The sequence below is a fragment of the Elephantulus edwardii genome, unplaced genomic scaffold, assembly GCF_000299155.1.
Source record: "Elephantulus edwardii isolate Elephantulus edwardi_28Jun2011 unplaced genomic scaffold, EleEdw1.0 scaffold00177, whole genome shotgun sequence".
Classification (NCBI taxonomy): Eukaryota; Metazoa; Chordata; class Mammalia; order Macroscelidea; family Macroscelididae; genus Elephantulus; species Elephantulus edwardii.
The window spans coordinates 2,184,906-2,211,309 of record NW_006399927.1 but is presented as its reverse complement, the minus strand read 5'-3'; the positions used below and the strand labels follow the sequence as shown (position 1 = coordinate 2,211,309).

Sequence of the window (26,404 nt, the reverse complement as noted above, 5' to 3'; positions counted from 1 at the left end):
TAAATTAAAGAAAGTTAACTGGGGAGGGAAGAAAATGTGCAACAATGAATGAATGAAAATGTAATGTCTGTAAACTTTCATTAAAATTACAATAAAGTTTTAAAAAAGATGCAGCCACCTTTCTTATAAGAAGTGCCCTAACCACAGTTTCTTAGTAGCTTTCAAGAAAAAAAGCACTTACAAGCTCATTTGTGGCCAGCTTCCTGATAAAGCCCTTTTCCCTCCAGTGTCAGTGCTCAGGAATTTAAGGAGTCTGTCTGTCTGTTGTGTTACCCAACCAGTCTGTTATCTCAGTAGCTTAAGGGCTGACTTGAGAAATTCAGACCCTAAACTATTTAAAGAAAATGGAAGCCCCCACTTGTCCACTTCATTAACTTTCAGAGAGCACTGGCTTCCCACTGGTTATGATAATGCTGACTTAAAATACCCTCCAGGAAAGGAGGCAGGAAGCAAAAAAAGAAGGGGAGAAGTGCTTTGAAAGGCTCTTGAGGAAGAACTGGAGCAAAGCCATGAAGGCCAAGCCCTAAAGGATCTGAGGAGGAGGAGGAGAGCCTGGGCCAGGTTGGCTGTAGGCAGGCGAAGACCATAGCCCATCCGAGGTGTCTAGAAAGAAAGGCCTGGTGACCCACCTTTGGAAAACCCCATGGAGCCTTTTCCCCGACCCATGAGGTCACCTGGAGGTGAAGCTGACTTAACTGCAACTGGTTTCCATTGCATGGGAGGGAAAAGAGACACAAAGCACAGGCTGGTAGTTAGGATTGTGGACAAAAAGGGAGGCATGCAGTGGTTGGGGCCAGGGAGTCAAGTGACCCCGACACACAGTGGCCCCTCTACAGCTGAGCGACCCTGCTGGTCCCTGCACTGGCTGCACAACCTCCACTTTGCATGTTAATCCCCATGAAGGACCTTGAGAGCTTCATTCGTGTCTCAACATGCCAGGTTTGGGAGTTGGGGTGTGGGAGGCTGCATGCACTGAGAAAGTGTAAGAGGACTTTCTGAACAAGTATACAATGACAAGTATACAATCTGTCTTAGGAAGTGCACACCCATAGTACGCGGGCATTACTGCTGGATGGTGTGGTCCCTATGAAGTTGTACCACCAACCCAAAGGTGGCGCCTCCCTGGTGGCTTGACTCCATCAGCATCTTTTTGGGAGAAAGAAGGGCAATCTTCTCCTGTGTGATTTACAGCTTTCTGAAAACCTGCTGCAGGGTCAGCTCAGAGTCTGTCCAACTTGAAGGCAAGTAGCAGTGAAAGGACTTCTAGTGGTGCACTGGTTATGGCACTTGGCTGCTAACCAGAGGCTGACAGTTCCCACCTCCCAGGTGTATCTGTGGTAGAAAGATGTGGCAGTATGTTTCTGTAAAGATGGCAGCTTTGGGAAATGCCAGGCTTGCTGTTCAAATAGAGACCAAGGCCGTTAGCTACCCTTCACAACTGGAACAAACCAGATGGGAGGTTGAAAGGGGCAAGTCCCATTATGATTCAAGAGGATGTTGTGTAACTCACAGGCAGGCAATGGAAGTGCAGTTGGCCTGGAGGCCTAGATGCTGGGGAATTCAGCATCAGGAACAGGAAATTTAAAAAGCAAGGAATTCACGAGACTAGATCAAAGCCCTCTTTAGAAATAGATGTTATATTGCTAAATGACTGCTTTCACAGAAAAAGCCCCATTGCTGTGGTATAGGAAGGTGTTTAGGGACATTCTCTGGTCAATGTTTAAATTTCTGCAGGAAAACTTGGTGGCATTCCAAGAGCCGAGAGCTACAGTTATGGATGGAAACTGCTGGAAAAGTGGGATTGGGGACCACCAGGAAGGCAGCCCCAACAGAAGGTCAAATTCCCTGGAGGTACAGGTACATGCCACTCCTCAACATTTCTAGGTTCTGACAACAGTGAAAAATCCACTCTCCAACTGTTTTGTGCACTAGTGACTTTGTCCCACTGGGGTGTGAGGAGAGAGAGATGCTGACTGTGAGAGTTAAGGTTTAAGGCAGCTCAGTTGCGCCACAGGTTTAACTCGTTTGACAGTTATTTGGTCATCATTTTACACTTAGGTGATGATATAATTTGGCAACGACAGAACGATGTAGTCACCTTCCATTCTGTGGTTTGATATGAGCATCTTTCACTTTAAAATAATTCTAAATTTTGCATATGACTTGGTCTTTGGATGTAAGACCAAGTCTGAGTGAGAATGAACATGCACAGATGGATACTGACATATTTTAGGAATGCTGTGTATGTTTACTTAATTAAGTACTAAACTCTTTATCATTTAAGCTTGCTGTTATTACTGTTGTATGTTGTCGAGTTGAGACTGGCCCTCAGCTGATCCTCCAGTAGATTTTCGGAGGCTGTGAGTCACACAGGGGAGACTGTCCATCCATCCTCCTGCAGCCTTTGGGATTCAGGGGCTACCAGAGTTCCCTATACACAAATTCCATTTCAGTGTGTGGAATTCTTGGGAATTTTCCAATGTTTGAAAATGCTCCTCCTACCTAAGAAAAACCTCACTTTAGAGAACAAATGACATTAATAAAATAGAAAACTAATTTGCTCCATCAATTTTCACTCAAAGCACAGTAAAAAAGTGAACTAAAAATTACAGCCCTAAATACACAAAGATAGTTACTCATAGCATTATTTACACACATAAAAGACAGGACAATAACTGATATTCTACTAATTATCATTTGACAAGTTAAAGCAATAATTACGGTAAAAAAATTAAGTACTTTACAAATACTGACTTAATCTTTGTAGTGGTGGTAGAGGACCTGTACTAATCTTGTTTTTATAGCTTCATGTATTTAAGTAATATGTCGAAGATTACCTAGCTGATAAGTGGCAGACCTGGGATTTGAATGAGGCAGTCTGTTTCATAAGGAGCCGTAGTGGCACAGTGGTTAAGCTCTTGGTTGCCATCTGAAAGGTCTGTAGTTTAAATCCACTCCATGTGAGAATGATGTGGCAATCCACTTCCCTGAAGATGACAGCCTCACAGACCCTGGGGGATACTCTGCTTCTTCATGAAGTGTCACTGTGATGGGAATCCACTTGACAGCAACAGGTTTGAGTGGGGCTGGGGCTGGAGTCTTTGTTCTAACCACTGTATATATTGTCTCATAGTATTTTTATCTTGTATGGTTTAAAACATGATTTTTATAACAACATAATTGAGAAGGAAAAAAATCCCATTGTTCAGGAGGGGAAGAGGCCAGATGTGGAGGATGTGGTAGCAATGAACCAAAATCCTGCTTTGTACTAAGTCTAATGACAAAAATTAAATTCTGCATTATTTCTTTCTGGAGTTACTAGCAAGAATGAATACTTGCAAAATAATTTGTAATTTATACAGTTTTCCAATTCGCTCATTTCCTCCTTAAAACTACTTGGCAAAGTCACTATCCTGATTAACTCAATTTATAAATGAGGCAACAGAGGCTTCTAAAGGAGAAATGTTTGTTCTCACAGGGTCACATACTATTCTGTCTGAGTCCCAATCTCACTCTCCTTCTGTCATTCAATATGGTTTTAGCAACCTCACATAGTTTCCTCCCCCTCTCCCATTCATGCAGGGAAAGAAGTGGATTATTAGGTCAAACCAGAACAAGTCAGTACCCTGGACATCCTAGAGTCTGCGCTCCATGGGCACCTTCTTCTACTGTAGGCAAGGAACTGTCCCTAAGGAAACTCAAAACCCCAACCTATTGCCACTGAGTCAATCCTGACTCCTGAGACCCTCCACTGAGCTTCTGAGGCTATAAATACTTATGGGAAGGGACTGTTTGTCTTCCTCCTGAGGAGGAGCTGAAAGATTTGAACTACTAATCTTCTGGTTAGTGCCTTTCCCTGAGGAAAGCCTGTGAAATTATTCCTTCTTTCCATTCTTTCTCTTAACCCATTACTACAACGTTTTGTGATCCACATACTTTGGGCACGTGGCCAGGAGAGACTGGTCCTTGGAGAAGGACATCATGCTTGAAAGGATGGAGGGACAGTGCAGGAGAGGAAGATCCAGGAAGAGATGGATTGATACAGTATCTGAGGCAATGGGGGTAGATGTGTCAGAATTAGTGAGACTGGCACAGGACAGGGAAGGGTTCAGAGGGTCGTTATACATTGCAGGTGACTCAGTGGCTCATAACAACAACAATAACAACAACATACTATATTGCTTGGTTTTTTATTTAAGCCTCTTGTAGAGAGTCAACAAAACCCCAGGGAGGGCTTTTGTATTTAAAGTTGGTTGTTATTATATTTTGGAGGAACATTCTTCCAAGTGGTACAGCACTCTTCTATCAATATACTGTACTGAGGTGACCTGGGGTTGCTGTGATGCTGAACCTTGTGCCACTGAGGTGTCAGATGGCATAATCATCACCCATGGTGGACAGTGTTTGGTGAAGCTCCCAGTTTAAGACAGGTTTGGAAACAGGAGTGGTATCCACTTCCTAAACATACCTCTAGAAAAATCTATGAACTTTGATAAGCGTTGATAGTTATTGAAAGGCTTCAACAACATTCCAGATAAGACAAGATGATAAGCACAATAATGACCCTACAGTAAATAACAATAATAGCTTAAATATGGGTTGAATCCACCAGGTGCTCCTCAAGAGAAGGATGGGCAGTCTCCTCTCATGTGCTTTATTGCTTCTGAAAACCTGCTGGAGGGTCAGCAGGCCAGTTCTAACTGGACAGCACTGAACAACAACCATCAACAACATGTGGTTGCTATATCCTAGAAATCACCTTGAGTAGGGTGTGCTTTGCTATTGTGTGCCTGCAAGTCAGTTCTGACTCTGAAGGGAAAAGCAGAAGGATCCCAGAAGGTATCCAAAGCTACATCTTTATGTGAGCAGATCTCTGGGTCTTTACTCCCAAGTAACAACTGGTGGGTCCCGGCTACCAGGTGGCTTCAGGGCAGCAGTCATACACTTCACCCCCTACGGCACCAGGGCTCCTGGATTACATCTATATTACAACACAAGGGGAGTAGTGATAGAGGAGCCCAACTCCCATCTTCCTTGCAGAAGACCCTGGTTTAATTCCTGATCAACGTGCTTCATGGATAACCTTACACGTGTTAGCGGAAACTTGTGAGTTGCTGTGATGCTGAATAGATTTCAGTGACCTTGTATGCTAAGACTAGGAAGAATGGCCTGGTGATCCTCTTCCAAAAAGAAGCAAGAGAAAACCTCAGAGATCACAACAGTCCAATCCTATTGTGCATGAGTTGCAGGAATCAGGTGACTTGAGCCATCATATAGCCACTGAAGCTGCAGCTCAGGTATGTCAGAGCTTTGACTGATATTTCGCCAGGTGAAAGTGGAGGAAGATGGCCACAGTCCACACAGAGAGGACGGTCAGCATCCACACAGGCTGCAGGGCAGAGTCTCTGACCCTGAGGCTCCCATCTGTAAACCTACTTCAGACTCGCTCCCATAACACTGCATTCCTTGCATAGCTGATCTGACAAGAAATGTGGCTCCTCCAAGAAACACAACATCCAAGGATTTAACAGCTCTGGGCGGTGTATGTTAATGACCTAGAAACTAGTCTATCCCTGGGGGCCCCATCCAAACAATTTTTCTTTAAACAACAACAAAAATTAGTGTTAATTGATTTACATGATTCCTTCAGAGCATCTTAAGTTTAAAAGAGGATCATTCTGAGGACAAGATGACAACAGCGGAAAATGTGGTGTGTGGTACAGTGGGATTCTTGACCATCCTACCAAACCGACTGGGCAGGCGAGGAAGGAGGACTGGTGGGCTTCAAACTTGAAAGGCATTATTTAAGAACACAGTATTCAAAGGCCTGGGCTGGGAGTGAGTACTGGATGATCTGTAAATAATCTACAGATAAAGTCATCCAGGAATCCAACCTTAACACTTCAGAGATGAGGCTTTCAATTTTCCAAAGGATCCTTAGCTTGGGAGCTTTTTCTTATCAGAAGCCCAGCATTAACCATGAATAGTTCCTACTTTTGCAAGTACAATTACTGCATTGAAAGGAAGGAACAGGGCAGGTAGGGAGTGAATTCAAATGTAAACACTCTGCTCTGGGGCTGTAGCCAGTCAGACAGTTAGAACCAGCAAGTGTCTCGCAGCAACAATGGAACTGTCAGCTCAAGTGTATGAAGGGTGAGGCCCCTTTGGGGCAGCTGCAAACAGAAAGCCCTGTATTAATCCCTTAACTAAGCAGCTGATGGATTTAATCTTTTCGTGCATACGTTATAACTCCTCAAACACAGGGTTATTATTATTATTCTTAAAAAGCACCAACTCAAGCCACCAACGTTTATTTTATGGACGTCCTCAACTTGTGAACAGATGACAGTATGCAGAACTTGGGGAAGTTTTTTTGATCATAACTCATTGCCACTCTGGCTAGGAAAACTATAAGAAGGCATCTCTCTTAGACTCACAGAAAGACCTGGAGGTCCTGTTAGAACAGAGGAGGGATTTCAGTCCCGGGCCCTGGGATTTACTTTCTTTTGATTTCACCCACATTGTGATTTAAAATAACAGCACTGAGTAATTCAGCTAGGGCTGTTTTGCATAGCTAACATCAGAAAAGGAAACATTACCTGGTATAATCTCCTTTGGCTTCCTGGGGGGGAAAAGGAAAAGATAAATAATATGTGATTTATATCCAAATTCAATGAGTTATTATTATTATTATTATCCCTGAATTTGTTTGACTAGTGTCCAAATGGGACTTTGCAGTTTTAGCCTGAGTGACGCTGTCCTGGCTGTGCATTGATAAGGAAAAGCCAGCACCCGTGAGACACTTAGTCTGCGTGGAAGAGATGAAAATAATTAGTTCTCCTGTTGTTTCTTAACAGTCAGGTGGAAAATGACTGGATGCAGACTTTTTTAAGTGACTACAGCTCTTTTAAATATAGGTAAATCAACACATACTGTTTTCTCGTCACTTTTTATATCAGACTGGAAAAAGACTTCATTGATGTTTTTAAAAATTAAAGGATTCTTATCTGACCTGCAAAAACAATCTAGTCAAAGTTGCTAAATCTGTAATTTGCATATTAATATGCAAATTACAGATATTGTTAACAACCACTTCTTCCAAATCCAAGTATCTCAGAAAAACTTTTTAACTCTTTCTGCTAGGAGAGCTCTAAGTTGCATTTTTCTTTGAAACAGGTAATGTCACAGCAGAGCCCATGCAGAGAACTCTGAGACAGAAAACCAAGGCATACACTTCTCATTGGCTTAAAAATCCACGAGCCACTGACCCAGGCAAAAGTCTGTGTCCCCGGCAGTTAATAAGAGCAACAAACAAGAAGGTGCCTGGGGCGGCCCGTTGGTTAATCCTTACCTGCAGAACGAGCGCGGCTAACTTGAAGGTGGTCTCGCTGTCCACTTCGATTTGCCCCTGCGGGTGGAAGAGCAAAGATCCCTGAGCACCGAGCAGCCCCAGGTTGAAGCAGATGGTTGTGGAGAGGGAAGCTGTCACCGCGTGGCACCTCCAGTTTACGATCATACCATTGCCCGGTAAAGAGGGGGAGGAGAGCTCAGTGAGTTTTAGGAGAGCCACTGTGTGTGTGTGGCGCGTGCGTGCTTGCACTCAGATCTCACATTTTAATTGGCTTCTGTGAATTTTGTTGAGAGCAGCATTCAGGAGGAAGCATGAATGACTTTGAGTCTGAAAAGTCAGATAACTTCTCATGGAATAATCTTTACCTCTCCAAATTAATTGTAAAGTCCTGCAGATTTCCCAAGATTAGTTGTTTAATGTTTTCCTCAGATAATCCACCCCCTCCGCTATGGTGTGGTTATTTTTGTAGACACATATTGCAACTGTTATTAAAGATAAAATTTCACTTCTGTGTCAGTGACACATTATTGAATTAATATTTGTACTGTTATAACCAAAATGTGAAGTCTTAAAAATCAAATGCAGCAAATGCTCAGTGTACTTTATATTGAAGTTTGAGGAATTCCAGTTTATAATTTTTCATATTATCTCCTTTCATTTTTCCTTCTCATCTTTCAAGTTTCTGAAGAAAAACAGACGCTCAAGGCTTTTATTCACAAAAAATGCTTTTCCAGTAGCCTGGCTGTGTAACTGTGTGAGTGCAGGGGGTATGTAATAATTATATGAGCTTTAGTATCGCAACAATGAGTGGTATAGGGGATCTTTATATTTTTAATGAAATATATATTTTGCACTGTGTTACTTAAGTTTAACATAATTTCACATGATTTCCTCACTGTGTCAACCAGGAATAATCAGTTGACTATTTAGGAACATGGGAATCATGGGTCTGGATGCGCCTGTAATCCCTTCCCCCCCTTCTTCCTGTTAAATCAACATATCTGGGTGGTGCAGTGGTTAAGTGCTGAGCAGAGCAGCTGTTTGGCTGGAGAAAGAAAGACGAGGTAATTGCTATTGTAAAGAGTTACAGGCTCAGAAACCCAATGAGGTCTACACTATCTGTAGGGGACCTGTGAGCTGGAACCCCCTGGCAGCTACTGGTTACCTGTTGAATCTGAGCTGGAGACATTTCCTCATTAACCCAAGTGCATCAGAGAAGGGTGATTAAGGAGTTTAATAGAGAACATTTCATAGATAGGCTTACAGAAGTAGTACTCAGGAAGGATTTCTGAAAGGATAATGCTCTTCAGTTTCAAGGGTTCAAAAGGAAACTAATGCAAGAATTCTCCTAATTATTTAGCTTTTGGAATAATTCTTTTTCAAGCACACAATGAGATGAGCAGACAACCCAGGGCAGGACATCGCAGCAACCATGATTTGTGCTTCATTGAGACTATGGCATGAAAACTCCTTTTCCTCAGACATCCAGGCATCCCCAGGGAAACCTGAGGCCTGGAACGGCTTCAAAGTTCTTGGCTTCAAGGGCTGACAGCCCAGAGCCTTGGAATTCAAAGCTCGTCTATAATCTCTAGAAACAGGTTATAAAATCAAAGAGAGGGCAGGTTGATTGCAAGAATCAATTGCCCTCTGTCTCTCAGGCAAGAGACAGTCGTTTCTAATCTGGTGAAAGATGTTTAAGTAGTTAACCCAGCAGGTGAGGTGGGTGTTGGTCAAGATTAAATTTTCAAAAGGAAAATTCCTTCGATTCAAAGAAAATGGAACTCATGAAGTTGGGGTGGAGGCTCAAATACTCTTTGAAATTGGGCCAGAGTTAAAATGCTCAACTCAATCCATTGTCTTAACATCTTAGAGAAAAGAAAACATGTGTCATTTATTTTATTATGATAAAATGGGGGGGGGGGATACTGACAATTACTTCCAAATTTACCAGACACTCCACATCCCCCTTTGCCTCATTAGAACCTTAGATGAGTCATCTGAACACTATTTTAGGGCCTGACTTTTCAATTTACTAAATGGACGTTTGGCCAGACAGATATAAAGACTAAAGCAGATAGGCATACAGAAGCTGCCAAATAATTCTCTGAGAAGGGTCATTAAACATTAAAAATACTGAAATGAGGAACTGAAGCAAGCACAGTACCAGGTGGAGACAGCTCCAGAAGACCGGGAAGGCAGCCACGCGCCTACCTGTGTGGATTTCCAGCCAGTGAGTGGCCGCAGCCCAACAGCCATTGCTCTAGAAATCCAACACTACGCATCTTGATCCCTAAACAATGGATCAACCAAGAATACTACTGTTTGCTAAATTTCAGTAACTTTATGCAGTGAAATTAAGCGAAGACTTGAAAATTGATCTGGAATTTCACGCCTGAGAATAAAAGTTCCTCAGAAACTGCTGTGTGCCCTAGGATGGGACATTGCCTGTACTCACACCATGGCAACAGGGGGAACCTTAGAGGTGCGGGTGCAGGACAAGCCAGCCTTGAGAGGGACCTCCTCAGAGCACGGTGAGGTCAGGGGTCCCACAGCCCGTTCCTCCGACTGTCAGGAGTGAACAAGGAAACAGAGACGTGCGTCAGGTGATGTGGCTGCACGCACAAAGGTGATATGAAACCGTATCAAGTTCCAGGCCGCATCCTCATGTTTAATTCAGCTGCATTACCGGTTCAATCCCTGGGTCACTAGCTTCAGGCTCCACGAGGGACATTTCATATTGACCAAGACATCATGCCAATGAGGCAATCCTGGGATTTGATTCTCAAGTCCCAAAGAAATCAAACCCACTGCTGTTAAGCAGATTTGACTCATCACAAATCTGAAGGACACAGTAAAATGGCCCACAGGGTGGCCACGGCTGTAGATCTTTATGGAAGCTTCTCCAGAGGAACTGCTGGTAGGTTTGTAGGTTTGAACCACTGACTTCCTTAAAGCACTGTGCCCCTCTAAGAAGGCTTTGTAACTTGGAAGGCATTGCACTGTTTTACAGATGATATTCCTAAGGCTCAGGAGATGAAGATGTTTGCCTAATTCGAGAACTTATTTTGACTCCAGTGCAAACCTCTCACTAGGAATTCTCCAAAGGCATGTTAAGCTTTTGGTAAGAACTGGAATCAAGCTGACCTAATGAAAAGTGATTCCCACTGTTGGGGAGACTGTAGGGTAACATAAGACACACAGTCAAGTAGGATGGGCACATGATTGCTAAAGTCTTCCTGCTTTTTCTCTATCACCACTTCTCTGCTTGGCAACTTAATCTGTTCCATAGCAGTGGATACCAGTAGTTTTGAGAAAATTACTTTGAATTTAGACAATCTGGCACAGTATTTGAAGAACTAATTGTTGCTTTCCACACCTGTTGCTAATTATGTACTTGTTTTAAGGCAGCTGTGGTTATGTACCTTTGAGTCAGAACTGACTCATAGCAGACCCTCCAGCAAGTTCTCAGAGGCACCAAATTGCTTGGGAGGAGATTGTTCACTTTCTCCATAGAGCAGCTGGTGAACCTGAGCTTTGGGTTGGCGGCACAACTTCATACCACTAAACTACCAGAAACTTCTCATTTTAAGGTAAAGTCTACAGAGATGAATTTGTAGAACACCAGCAAATAAATGTGGAAATGATGAAAGAAATAGGAAATGACCATTAGGAACTATCATAGTACTATCAGATTCTGGCAGTAAAAAAGGTTGACGAGAAACCACACAGGCCATGAACATAGTCTCCGTCTTTCTTCACAGGTTGCTTATTAATTACAAAGCAGAAAATTGTAACTCTCCACTGGGGGAATCTAACAGCCACCCTCTTAGACAAGGGGAAGGATGTCACGGATCACGGAGTGACCCTCGATGAGACAAATGACAGATTGTAACCCCCGAGCTTCCTCAATGGTGACCTTGTTAGGAGCAGATAACCAGGCCTTTCTTCCTGCACAGTGGTCAGCAGGCTGGAGCTGCTGTTGGGTGGCAGCCAAGCACTTAACCAATGTGCCACCAGGACTCTTCCTGTGAAAGTTCACTGAGCTGCATGCGGCTCTGTGCTCCTTCCTCTGTAACTCTGACACAGTATCAAGGTTCAAAACAGACAAATAGAAGTTCTGAGCTTGCTGGAGTCTCCCACATCTTACTTAGTAACAACTCCATTTTCCGTAGTTTGTGTTAATGGCATTGTTGTTGTGTGCTGTTGAGTCACCTGCGACCCACAACGACCCCATGTACAGCAGCTCTGAAGCTTGCCCTGTCCTGAGCCAGTCTCACTAATCCCAACACACCAACCCCCATCGCCCCAATTACTGTATCAATCCAGCTCATCTAGAGTCTTCCTCTCCAGCACCGTCCCTCCACCCTTCCAAGCATGAAGTCCTTCTCCAAGGACCGGTCTCTCCTGGCCATGTGCCCAAAGTGAGGTGGAATGGCATTATCATGGACAAGGTTGGGCAAAGAGCAATTTGTACAACTGTATGTGGCAGCCCTGTTGGCACTTTCTAATGTATTACATGTTTTACTTTCTTTCTTGCCTCTCTTTCCATCCACCATTTCCCTTACCCAGAAGTTAAATTCCTGAGAACATGATGGACTTAAAAAAAAAAAAAAAGTCTATTTTGGCCATAGCTTTATCTCCAGCACCTAGAAGCCTGCCTGACACATGACAGGTGCTCAATGTTTGTGGTATGTCAAATTTTAATGGAAAAAAAAATTACTAAAACTATTTGGACATGTTGTGAGGAGAGACTGGTCCTTGGAGAAGGACATCATGCTTGGGAGGGTGGAGGGACAGCGCAGGAGGGGAAGGCCCTCTATGAGGTGGATTGATTCAGTGACTGGGATAATTGGGATGGGAGTGTCAGAGACAGTGCGATTGGCACAGGACAGAGCAGAGTTTAGGCTGTTGTACACAGGGTGGCTATGAGTCGCAAGTGACTCGATGGCACATAACAACAACAACAACAACAACATATTAATGGAGGTATTGGCACCTCTTTCTGTTAGAGTGAACAGTCTGTTTCTTATTGAGTATATGGCGGATATAATTGGATTTTCTCCCTGCATACAGCTCAGCCATTGTCTCAGCTTTCTGGACCAGGAGCTGGGTTCGAGTCTCCCTATCCTTGGAAACTGTTGGCCCAGGAGACAGTGACTGGGTAAGCCAACATAAAAGACTAAACACAAAGAACTATCAGATGCCAAAACCCCCACTTTTACTGCCTTCACTTTCTCCACCTGTCAGAGAGAAAGAATAACAGCTGCTGTCATAGTTCATGACGTTTCTGAGCATGAAAAGGAAACCAAATAGATAGACAAAAGTACTGAAAAGTTAAGAAACAAAGCAACCCAAGAAAGACGAACAAATACAAGTGCGCAGTTTCAAAGACATGAGCATTAAAGACTAAAGTATCTGGGAAGAGCGCTTCTCTGAAACTTGATCACATTGAAGATAGGAGCAAGAGAGAAGGGGAAAGTTGGTGGCATGTCAATTAGCGCGTTCCTCCGTGGGAGGATAATCTGAGGAGTGTGTGGATATGGAAATGAGAGAGGAGGGAACACGAGCGGGCCACGCCCCTTGAGGCTCACTTCCTGTATGGTCTGTGCAGGGTACAGGGTACACTGCTGCTCTGTGAATACTGTAAACAGAAACCAGACCTTGGCCCCAGAGCACTGCACTCCCCTAAAATGAAGCAGGGTTGTCTGAAGAGGAGGCTGATCCCAGGTCTGTGACAGAGAGGAAGAGAGCCTGGGCTGCCTGGTCCCAGAAAATAAGGACATGCTCAAAACTGACAGGGACAAGTCTAGGGACATAGGATCATCATGTGTGAACAAGTCAATCCCACACTGGTCAAAATGGAACCTGTCTGAACATCAAAATGAACAGAAGGGACAGATAAGGGTGGCTGGACCAGGAAAACATTAGCATGGGGTGATGGAGAAGAAGGGAAGTTATTCTTTACAGATGAATGCTAAGTAATAAATATAACAAGCAGATGCCAGATTTAGTGAACGGCAATTTACAATTACCACAGTCCTCAATAATCTAAACAAGATCGTCATGAGAGGCCATGACCACTGGGTGCATGATTACTAGGGCAGGGGATGGTCAAACAACCCCAAAATGTCAACTCCAGACATCTGCTTACTAAGCAAAGAGAAATGATAGCTTTATTACAGAGACATCTGGTTGATACCACCTTAACCAAAGACTAAACGAATATTACTTATACCCTTGTGAATATACTGAGGACACAGTTTACTTTTCTCCCTCAATGCAGTTGGTGGATTTGAACCTCTGGCCTTTTAGTGCAACTATGCCATGAGGGCTCCTTATAATGAGAACAGTGGGTATCACACTTTGAAAGGTGGACAAGGTCATCACCTGGGGAGAAGACCGAGAACAAAGGCTCACTGAGGTCCCACTGGATGAGGGTCTCTTAGGATCCACCAAGTTTCCAGGTAATATATGTCTGTCTATATTTAGAACCCCTGGATTAGATAAATCTAGGTTGAAAGGCATTCTGGAAACCTGACATGTACTCTTCAACAATGACAGAGTAATTTAAGTCAAAGAAGACTGGTGTCTTGCTCTAGACTCAAGGAGATATGACAGTTAGATGTGTCCCTGGATTAAGTCCTTGATCCAGGTGGAAAAAAAGCTACGAAAAACATAGCTCCAACATTGAGGTAATGTTGCAGAAATGTAAATGAGGGCTTTATTTTAGTTGATCATTGAGTGTCTGTACCTATCTGGTAATAATAAACTCTGTATATCTGATAATAGTACTATACCAATGTCAAATTTTCTGAGTGTCATAACTGTCATTCTGGTTGCACAGGAGAATGTCCTTGTCCTTATGAGAGATCATCTGACATATCTGAGAGCAAAGGGTCATGATTTCTGCAACAAATAAACAAATGGTTCAGTTAAAAAGGAGTAAATATAAGAGATAAATTAAAAACAAGTAAAATGTTAATATTTGGTGAATCTGAGCAAAGAACTGATGTGTTCATTGTATTTTTCTTGCAACCATTATAAAATTTTATAGGTTTAAAAATGTTCAAAATAAGAAGTTGGAGGGAAAAAGATCAGAATAACAACAGTAATATTTCTGGGCAACAGAATTTTAATTTATATGTATTTTCTTGGTTGTAAAAATCACAGCCAGGTAAATGTGAGTCTGAAGCTTAACTCTGTCAGTGGCCTACTGTGCCTCAGTTTCCTAATTGGTGAAACAAAGACAAGTTTGTCTATGTTACTTTTGTAGTAAAGAAAAAAAGTCTATATTAAGCAACTTCACTGCAATCCTGAAGGCATGTGGCTTAAATCTACCATCTGCTCTGCGGAAGAAGGATGGGCAGTCTCCCCCTGTGCAATTAACTGCCTCCAAAAACCTGCTGGAAGGTCAGCTATCAGTCAGTTCTAACTTGATGATACTCAACAAAATGAAAAATTTAAGAGGTATTCTCCCCCCCAAATTTTAACAACTCTGAAACTGACATGCATCATACCAAGATTCACATGTGTGAACTCCACGCAGACAAGAATTAAGACCCAAACTAAAACAACTCAAATAATTTAGAGTTGGAGCAGACTTAGAGCTGACCCTCTGGTGGATTAGGCAACCGTAAATTGCTCTGGATTGTTCTCTTCTGGAGCTGGCAGTGGATCCGAACCACTTCAGAGGTGCCATCTTTCAGTTAACAGCACACTTCCCTGTGGCCTGTGTCGCCAGATCTCCAGAGGATATGTTTGTATAACTCAGCATCTACTGAACAGCTGATGGAATTCTGGATGGTGCAAATGGTAACATGATCAGCAGGTAACTAAAAGGTTGGAAGCACCTTGGAAGAAAGGAATGAACAACTCTTTAAAAAAATCGCCAACCATTGAAAAACCATCTGAGTAAGTCACATAAAGCAATGGAATCTTGATGCATAATGTGAATGGCACTTGAGCATGTTCTGCTGAGTGTGAGAAGTAAAAAAAGGTGAATATTGTAAGATATCATGTCTTTGAATTAATCAAATGTATAGGAACCAAAAGTAAAACTCTCAGTTATTAGAATCAGGAAAAAGGAGAGAAAGGGTGTTTTTTGTTTGTTTGTTTGCTTGTTTTGTTTTTGCTTAGAGTGCATTGAAGATGAGTGGTAGGAAGGTCTGGAAAAAGAGAACAAAAATTGTTGGATAATGTTAATAACTTCTTCAATACCACAGAGAAGTCCATGCAGAACTGATGACATATTATATTATTGTTGTTTTTGCATACCTATGGAGCAGAGCTCTCCCCTGACACAGACCAGATCATCATGAGCCAGTATACCTAGTATCTCTATAGTGCCCAGCACATCTGTAATTCCTGAAACAAGGCCCCTAAACCTTCTGGTAATAATGGAGCTGACACCACAAACAATATAATCAGGATGATGAATCTTCCCATCCCTCCATTATTTTCACTTCGCCTTTGCTAGGAGAGCTTTAGACTCAACATTAACTCGAATTCCTTTTGGGATTGCAGCACAGCTTCTTGCCACTGGGCCACCAGAGCTCCCTTAACTTAAATTCCTTTTATGCCCAGGAAGAACGAGACTGTCACACGGGTTGTCTCCACTATTCTGCTAATGTCTGAAACCTCTTCATAAACTCTCATGGCAACATGATTTCAAAGCAAGCGAGTGAATGTTTATGAGACTGGCCTGAAAACGAGAGGTGTGGCCATCGACGGTCAAATTGTCCAGTGATGCAAGAACAGCGGGGAGGCTAAGTAGGTCAGGCTCTGCTAATAAGTATGGCAGCTCTGAAGCACCCACATCTGATAAACACACAGGCAGACACAACTGGAGAGCAGATGAATAACCATTATTAAACACACTCTTAGAACCCAGCTCTCAGCTTCTGTACTTACCCTTCTCTAAGATTACATACCCAGCAGACTTTAATTACAGTATTCTAATTGCTTAAATGCACCCTGGCACCAATTTATGATTACAAGTTGAATGTGTAGCAGCAGAGCATTCCAATGGAAAAACCTATCTATATTTCTTAAAAAGTGCAAGATGCTCACAAAGTTACAATAGACAATGATTAGAGGGAGGAAAGGATGAATCAGAATAAACAAAGTTAGAGTTGTGATGTTAAAAATCAAGCCTTTGAGTCTTTCTAAAATTACTATCCTGTCAGGATGTTTTGCATGGGCACACATGGAAGGATGCTATTATTTCAGAACTCCCATGGGCTCATGGAGCCTTCGTGGGGGACTGTGTTCCACACTAAGTTGTCTGGATCTAGGATCCATCAGGGGCTCCATGGGAGAAAAATGAACAGTCTCCTCCTGTAAAGGATTTGGAAACCTGACAGAGAATCATTATGAGTTGAAACAAACAAGACAACAGTGGGGTTGGTTTCTCATTCCTTACTGTCAAAATGACTAGTTAGGATTGTGTGACCTGTGGAGAGGACTCTCTCCTCTTCCCTTTCTCCTTCCTCCAAATGTTTAACCTGATACTGTTTATATGACTACTCTTGGGTCACCCTTTGATTGAGAATACTTTTTACTGAGGAGATAAGCCCATAGTTAACAAAAGATTGTCCTGTTGTTGTGTGTCTCAAGCTGCTTCCTAGTTACAGCGACCCTACAGGACAGAACAGAACTGCCTCACAGGGTTTCCACAACTGTAATCTGCATGGAACTGGGCATTTCTCCTCAAGAGCTGCTGGTGGATAGAAAGACCTCCCATCTTTGGCTGTCAAGCATTTAACCATTTCATTACCAGATCTCCATAAGCACAGCACTATTGGAAGTATAAAGAGGACCAGGTTTAGTGGTCTAGGGGCAGCTGGAGGAGTCCCCAAGACATGGCACTCAGACACTCTTCAAGCTTGGCATTTATTTCAGCCCTGTGACTCACCTTTTAGCCAAACAAGAACTAATCTCATAGAGTGAACAATGACAGCTGGAGGGGGTAGGGTATGAAGTCCTTAGAACAAATGATCATATGTGATTAGAAGGGTAACATTTGTCCAGGGATAAAGCTCAGAAGGCAGGGAGGACAAATGGAAATGGGAGATGCGGGCAGATTGCTGCCATCTTGCGGGATTGCAATCAATGCCATGGATCAAACCATGGATGAACCACTGAAGGGAAAAACCAATTTGTTCTGGACACTTTTACCCAAATCACACTAACAAGTTAAAAACATAGCACTACTTGAACACTTTAAGATATTTCATGCTAAAAGGCATATTGATGACATATTTCAACAAACAGATGCTTCCCTGGATGTGCTCACCAGGCTGTGCTAAGAAATCTGGAGGACAACTATCTGGCCAACTGACTGGAAGAGATCCATATTTATCCCTATTCCAAAAAAAGGTGACCCGACAGAGTGTGGAAATTATCAAATTATATCACTATATTGTAGTTGATATTAGATGGATCTTAGCTGAAAGCAGGGAATACCAGAAGAATGTCTATCTGTGTTTTATTGATTATGCAAAGGCATTTGACTGCATGGATCATAACAAACTGTGGCTGACTCTGAGAAGAATGGCAATCCCAGAACATTTAATCGTGCTAGTGCGAAACCTATACTTGGACCAAGAGGCAGTCGTCAGAACAGAGCAGGGTAACACTGCATGGTTCAAAACTGGGAAGGGTGTACACCAGGGATGTGTCCTATCTCCATACCTTCTCAACCTGTATGCAGAACAGATTATCCAGGAGGCTGGGCTCTATGAGGAGAAGTGTGACGTCAGGATTGGTGGAAGATCTATCAACAATCTGCGTTATGCAGATGACACAACCCTGTTTGCTGAAACTGAGAAGGACCTCATGCACTTGCTGCGAAGGGTCAAGCACTGCAGCCTTCAGTATGGACTGAGGCTCAATGTCAAGAAGACAAAGATTCTCACCACTGGACCAATTGGCAGCATCAGGATGGATGGTGAAGAGATTGAGATTGTTCACAGCTTCAGTTTGCTCGGCTCCACAGTCAACACTCTTGGCACCAGCAGCCAGGAAATAAAAAAGCTTATTGCGATGGGAAAGTCTGCTGTTAGGGACCTCTCTAAAGTACTCAGGAGCAACAGTGTGTTTCTGGAGACTAAGGTGCGCCTGATACAGGCTATGGTATTTGCAATCGCTTGTTATGCATCAGAGAGTTGGACAATGACTAGGACTAGGGAGGACAGAAGGAGAACTGATGCCTTTGAGCTGTGGTGCTGGAGAAGAGTATTGAATGTACCATGGACTGCCAGGAAAACAAACAGATTTATCCTGGAGAGGGTTAAACCAGGCTACTCCTTGGAGGCAAGGATTCTGGGGTTTCGTCTGACATTCTTTGGACATGTTGTAAGGAAGGAGAGGTCCTTGGAGAGGGGCATCATGCTTTGGAGGGTGGAGGGACAGCGCAGGAGGGGAAGACCCTTTATGAAGTGGATTGATTCAGTGACTGGGGTAATCGGGATGGGTGTGTCAGAGGCAGTGCGATTGGCAGGGGATAGATCAGGGTTTAGGGATGTTGTACATAGAGTCGCTATGAGTCTCAAGTGACTCGATGGCACATAACAACAACAATAACAATCACTAATATCACATGCAAGGAAAATCCTGCTGAAGATTATTAAAAAATGACTGGGACAACACATCAACAGGGACTACCAGAAATTATCTCTAATGTCAGATGGATCTTGGCCAAAAGCAAAGAGTATCAGAGGAATGTCTGTCTGTGTTTCATTGACTGTGCCAAGAGATTTGTCTGTGTGGATCACTGTGTCTAACTTTGAGAAAAATGGGAAACCTAGAACACTTGATTGTGCTTATTTGAAACCTCTACTTGGACCAGGAAGCAGTTATCAGAACAGAGCGAAAAAACAAAACAAAACAAAACACTGTTATGGTTCAAATCAGGAAAGGAGTGCATCATGGATGCATTCTGTCTCCATAGATCTATATGTGGAATAGATTATCTGGGAGGCTGGGCTCTGTGAGGACAAATGTGGCATAAAGATTGGAGGAAGATTCATCAACAACCTGTGTTATACAGATGACACAACCTTGCTTACTAAAACTGAGGAGGACCTGAAGTGCTTGCTGCAGAAAGTCAAGTATTGTAGTCTTCAACCTGAATTGAAGCTCAACATGAAGAAGACAAAGATTCTCACCACTGGGCCAATTGGCAGCATCATAATGAATGGAGAGGAGATTGAAGTTGTTAACAATTTAAGCTTGTTTAGCTCCATAATAACACTTTTGATACCAGGAGTTTGGAAATAAAAAAAAAAAGAAAGTGAACTGCGAGAATCTGTGGGCAGGGACCTCTTCAGAGTACTGAAAAGCAACTATGTCAGTCTACAGAGTAAGATGCTCCTGATCCAGGCCATGGTCATTGCAATTACTTGCTATGCATCAGAGCTGGACAATGAATAAGGATGACAGAAGAAGAATCAATGCCTTTGAGTTGGAGTACTGGAGAAGAGTAACTGAATATACCATGGACCACCAAGAGAACAGGTCTGTCTTGAAGACAGTGAAACCAAGTTTCTCCTGGGAGGCTAGGATTTTGAAGCTCTTGTCTTACATACTTTGGCACATGACCAGGAGAGACCAGTCCTTGGAGAAAGATATCATGCTTGGAAGGATGGAGGGACAGTGCAAGAGAGGAAGACCCCAGATGAGATGGATTGACACAGTACCTGGGGTAATGGGGTCGGTGTGTCAGAGTCAATGAGACTGGCTCAGGATATGGCAGGGTTCAGTGCTGTTGTACATAGAGTCACTATGGGTTACAGGCGGCTCAATGGCACATAACAACAACAACATGCTAAATGTCACCATTATGAAACACAGATCTGACTAGAATTTTAGTAGTTCTTTTCAATGTAGCTAATAAATATTCACATGTTTATGTGTACTAGGGATACATCTTTGAACAAATAACCCCTTTCTGGTAAATTTACTTGGTTTGGCACCACTGGAAGGAAGTCTTGGTGGCACAATGATTAAACGCCTGGCTGCTAAGAGGAAGACTGGTCGTTTACCCCATCTCTGTCAGAGAAAGAGGGTGATGTGCTTTTGTGAAGATTGTAGACAGAAAACGGTGTGCCACGGCCGTACTCTGCATGTGGCACTCACTCAATGACACCCAACTACAATGGCCAGTGCCCCGGGAGGCCATTCCCCATGTCTTCCATCATGTGACCATGTTGTTTTACCTCTTTGGACTTTAGATTTTCATTTATAAAAGTGAGGAATAAATATATTCTTCCTCATTATCTCGGGCAAGTGGTAAAGGCAAATGCCAGGGCACATTATGGAAAGCCCCTGAGGGCATGGGATTAAAAGTAGCATGGGTGAAACACCAGTAACGTGAAAGCTTTGCTTCTCCCACATACACGGGCAGCACACATCTCAATGCTTACGGTTTAAACAGCATAATGTGAATGTCAGGAAAACCACATTGGACAGGGAGAGGGGGTATATTTATGATAAAACTTTCAATAGCCCTTTAAAGTATGCTGTTGGATTTCTTTGTTCCTTGTGGACTGGCTAATATTCAAACCATCTCTGATGTTTAGTGATTTTGCTTGGTAAATAAATATCACTTTTCAGATGGCCAGTTGTTATGAGAAATCATGTTGGCCTCTCTGTAGGCAGAATGTATAGTTTGAATATCCCAATATCTGTTACTGACCCTATAAATTATGCCAGTGTCTTGAAATGAGCTGATAATTCATACACGTACACATGCACACACATACACATACAGAGAGAGAGAGAGAGAGAGAGAGAGAGAGAGAGAGAGAGTGTCACATATGCAAATGCTCAAACCCTGAATGTTAAAGCTCAGACAGTTAACTACCTCAGCCTGGGTGGCAGTTATGGGGAATATATTTTCATTCTTGGCAACAACTCAAATAGCTGGATGTTGAACTACATGGAATAATTCCAGGACAAGAACGGGAAATTTGTTGCTGACAGTAATAGATTGGCTACAGAGGATTCTGCTTCATGTTCTGTTAGGTTAAATCATGCCAAGACCAACTCTCTCAAGGTACTATAAATATTCATAACAATTGGGCTTTACATGAATGTGTACTTAGAAAATGTCTCTTTGCCATGAGCTGACAACTGAAATAGCACTAAATCATCAAATTATCTAAGTTTTAAAAGGCTGTTTTCCTTACAAAGACAATCACATCATTATTTTTTTCAGGAGTTTATTATTAAATTTTGAATGATTCACTTCTTCAGTTTTTCTTCCATCCCTATTTTGTTGTTGAATGTTCAATAGCTTTGGTGCTAGTAAGAAGGACAAAACAGTCAATTAAATTCAGGAGGGCTTGGATACTCCTTTATTCACTGGTATCCAGTGGTTCCTACTCACAACTGACCCTCTAGTGGGTTTTGGAGGCTGTAAATCTCACAGGAAGAGACTGCCCATCTTTCTTCTGAGGACCCACAGGTCGATTTGAACTAGCAGTGCAAGTTCCTATGGATGATACTATCACAGTCTATAGTAACAGAGATTATATAGTGACTTCAGCTCTAGTAAAAAGAAAAAACATAAAGTCCTTTAAGATTAAGTAGGAGAGGACACTGAAACATTTGGCTAAATAGTTTTAAGTATAACTGGCTTTCCTCTGCGTACTTGCCTTTACCCTCTGTTCTAGAGGTAATTAAAAGTTTAAAAGTTACTTCACTGGAATTCCAAGAAAAGATATTTTAAAAGAAGAGTAGAAAAAATGCATCAGCCTATCTTTGTATTGGTTCCTCAGTGCATCTCAAAAATGTCTCCTTAAGGTACTTAACAGTGAATATGCAGCTGAAAAGAATGTGGCACAACAGCAAAAACTCCTGTGCTTTAAAACTGGGTCCTGAGTTGGGAGAACTGGGCTCTCAGAAGCTCAATACATTACATTTTAAAATTACAAGTATAATATCAACTCTGGAAAATTTAATTTAGGAACAGTAGCTCCATCTTCAGTAGAAATCAAAACCAGATTGAAAGCGGAAATAATCTAATTTTAGGGATTTTACTTAGATCTGATTTTCATTTTGGTTTGATTTTTTAAAAATTAATTTTAATGAACGTTTACAGAGATTTTTTATTTCTATTCATTCACTGTTGCATTTTTCTCCCTGTCCACCCCTCCCCCTAGTTTGCTCTTCTCTTTGAAAAGTAAAAGAAAAATTCTTTCATTGGTATACAATCTTCCCCCACCCCCCGAGTACACTCCACTACACAACCTTCATTCTGGACTCTTGCCATAACCATAATACACAATCATATGTTGGTTTTAAACTGTCTCTCCCCCATCTGTTTCAATGCAGTATACATAATTTATCCAATCTTTCTCAGTCTCACCCCAACCCCAATGTCAGTCCCATTTTACAACAGTGGCACTATGCAGTATTTGTCCTATTGTGACTGAGATATTTCACTTAGCATAATGTCTTCCAGGGTCACCCATTTTGTATAAAATTGCATGAGTTCCTTGTTTTCCAATGCAGCATAGTATTCCATTATGTGGATATACCACAGCTTCTCTATCCATTAGTTTTTTGATGGGCACTTAGGTTGTTTCCAACTCTTTGCTATTGTAAACAAAGCTGCAATAAAACATGGGTGTGCATATATCTGCCTGGGTGGCAGTTATCATTTCTTTAGGGTATATTCCCAGTAATGGAATTGCTGGGTCAAATGGTATTATCTCTATTTGTAACTTTTTGAGAAAGTGCCATACAGCCTTCCATAGCGGTTGCACCATTTTACGCTTCCACCAACAGTGAATAAGAGTTTTGGTTTCTCCGCAACTTCACCAGCATTTGTTTTTTGCTGCTCTGTTAAATTTTGTTATTCTTACTAGGGTGAGATGATATTTCATAGTTATTTGGTTTTATCTTTTAATACGTCTTTTTTTTTTTTAAACATTTTGTTAATTTACCTGCTAGTGTGAACTAAATTTATTTTGTTCACTTGATAAATACTGGCTCAGTGTCTGTGGAGTATTTCAGGCTCTGTGCCAGTGGGACAGAAGGTGAGCAAGAGCTGACTCCAGCATGTTACGAGAACTGTGTATTGTTGTGCTGTCATCCCTATTCAATCTGTATGCTAAACAGCTCATCTGAGAAGCTGGACTCTATGAAGGAGAATGTGGCATGAGGATCACAGGAAGACAACCTGTGTTATGCAAATGACACAATCTTACTTAAAGAAAGTGAAGTAGACTTGAAGCACTTACTAAAGAAGATTAAAGACTACATACAGCCTTCACTATGGATTACATCCAACATCAAGAAAAAAATTATCCCCACTATTAGACCAATAGGTAATATGAGGACAGATAGGGAAAAGGCTGAAGTTGTCAATGATTTCATTTTATTTGGATGCACAATCAATATCTACAGCAATAGCAGTTAAGTAATCAAAAGGCAAAGTGTTGCATTAGCAAAAATCTATTCTCAAGGACCTCTTTGAAGTGCTAATAAGCAAGGATATCAGTCTAATCACTAAGATATGCTGGATCCAGGCTATAGTATTTTTCAATTGCTTTGTATGCATCTGAAAGTTGGACAATGAATAAGGATGGCAGAAGAAGAACCAGCACCTTTGACCTGTGGTGTTAGTGAAGGGTATTGAATATTGCATGGGCTGGAAAAAGAGCAAATAAGTCTGTGTTGGGTGAAGTGCAACCAGCTTGATCCTTAGAAGTAAGGCTGGTGACAATTCTTTGGGCATGTTGTCAGGAGGGGTCAGTCCTTAGAAAGAGACATTGTGATGAGAAAGGAGAGCGTCAGAGAAAGGGAATGCCCTCAATTAGACGGACACAGTAAACTTGACTATGGTGGAGATAGTGATGATGGTTCGGGACAGGGCAGTGTTAATAACAACATGACACTTAAAAGGTTTTGGTGAAGCCTTCAGACTAAGCTGGTTGAGGAAGAAGTCTGGCTATCTACTTCCAAAACCCAGGCAATGCAAACCAAATAGATCACCACAGAACACTGTGGGATTGCAACCTATTATGGGGACGGTGCAAGGCCAGGCAGCAGGTCAAGTCACTGTGGTTGGGACTGTCATGAGTGAGATGGGCAAATTACCTCTCATTTGATTTACAGCCTCAGAAACCCAACGGATAGTCAACTTGATGGCAATGAATCTGAGCTTTACTGGGATTATGTCCTTGTTGTTGTTGTTCTTGATTGCTGTCAAGTCGAGCATGGCTCATAGTGACCTTGTGAACAAAAGACCTGAAGCCTTTCTGTAACTATTGTCACTTCTCAAAGTTCATAGAGTTTCCAGAGGCATGTTTTTCAGGAAATAAATGCCACTGGTGGCACAAACACTTAGGGTACCTGGCTGTTGGCTAAACATGTAAAAACTTGAGTCTACTCAGAGGCTCCTTGAAAGCAAGTCCTGGCAATTTACTTCTGAAAAACTCAGCCACAAAAACCCTCTGAAGCCCACCCATACATGTATTATGAGAGAGACTGAGAAGAAGAGAGGTGGAGAGGGAGATAGAACATATCTCACAGCATTTCCAGATGTGAATTTCAGCTTCATTCACCTATATTACAGATAAATTGTATTGTTCTGTTCATTTCCTTCAATCTGATGAATGTGTGTATAAAAATAGTCCCAAAATGAGGCAAGAGACCCCGAGTAGGCAAAAATTAAGGGGGGGGGGAACATAACACTCCCTCACCTGAAAACGTAATAACAGCGGTGGTAGTCAAAATAGCATGATACTGGTACAATGACAGGTACATAAACATAGGCTGTTACATTGATAATAGAATTGAGAACCCACAAACAGAACCAGCTATCTATGGTCAACTGATATTCGACAAGGAAATAAAACCTATCAAATGGGGAAATGACAACCTTTTCAACAAATGGTGATGACAAAACTGGACTGCTTACAAGCAGAAAGCTGGATCTATATCTCACATCATACACAAAAATCAACTCAAGGTGGTTCAGATCAGAGACTTGGAAATGTAGTCTAAAACCATAAAGTTCATAAAAGATAAACAGGGAATAAGCTTAAAAGTCCTAGTCTATGGTATAAAGAGATTGCCAAATACACTAACATATGCACAATCTTAAGAGGATAAAATTGATGAATAGGATCTTCAAAAAATTATTACTTGCTGTCCTGTTAAAGTTTGCCACTGCTACTGGAGTGAGATGGTATCACATTGGGATTTTGGTCTGCATCTCTTTTATTGCCAGTGATTTTGTGCATTTCTTCACGTGTCTTTTGGCCACTTGAATATCTTCCTCTGAAAATAAAAAACTTCCCTATGTGCATCAAAAACTTTTCCCCAACAGAGTGAAAAGAAAACCTGACTGATAACAAACATTTGGTAATACCATCTCAGACAAGAGTCTCATAACGAAAGTTTACAGAATACTCCTGGGCCTCCACAAGAAAAAGACTGATAATACAATTACAAAATGGGCAAAAGATGTGGAAAGATTTCTCACAGAGGAAGATATTCAAGTGGGCAAAAGACACATGAAGAAATGCACACAATCACTGGCAATAAGAGATACAAGCCAAAACCACAATGAGATACCATCTCACTCCAGTAGCAGTAGTAAAGTTAAACAGGACAGCAAGTAATAAATGTTAGAGATGATATGGCAAGATAGGAACTTTTATACATTGTTGGTGGTATTGTAAAATAGTACAGCCACTCTGGAAGGCCATTTGGTGCTTCCTCAAAAAGCTGAACATAGATATTCCATATTACTCAGCAATTCCACTGCTTGGAATATACCCCGAGAAAATCAGAACTGAGACACAAATGGAGACTTGTACACTAATGTTCATAGCAACATTATTCACCATCGCAAAAGCATATAAATAGCCCAAATGTCCAGACACAATTGAATGGATTGAGAAATTATGGTACATTCATATAATACACAGGAGCAAGGAACTGAAGAACAAATTCAAACCTCGAGTTGCTATAATCAAGGATGCTTTCGGCAGAACGTTAAATGATCCCGGAAGTATTAAAAAAAGATGGAAGGAATAT

General features: G+C 41.9%; 1 protein-coding gene across 1 annotated transcript in view; it reads right to left on the bottom strand.

The window, feature by feature from the left end:
- FRMD4B (FERM domain containing 4B) overlaps nt 1–26,404 on the bottom strand; it is a 306,037-nt gene that overhangs the window by 120,464 nt on the left and 159,169 nt on the right. Inside the window, exons 6-7 of the mRNA XM_006895942.1 lie at nt 7,352–7,408; nt 6,600–6,622 (exon numbers count right to left, since the gene is read on the bottom strand). Coding sequence (XP_006896004.1) covers nt 6,600–6,622; nt 7,352–7,408 — 80 coding nt within the window. The remainder of the gene's footprint in view (nt 1–6,599; nt 6,623–7,351; nt 7,409–26,404) is intronic.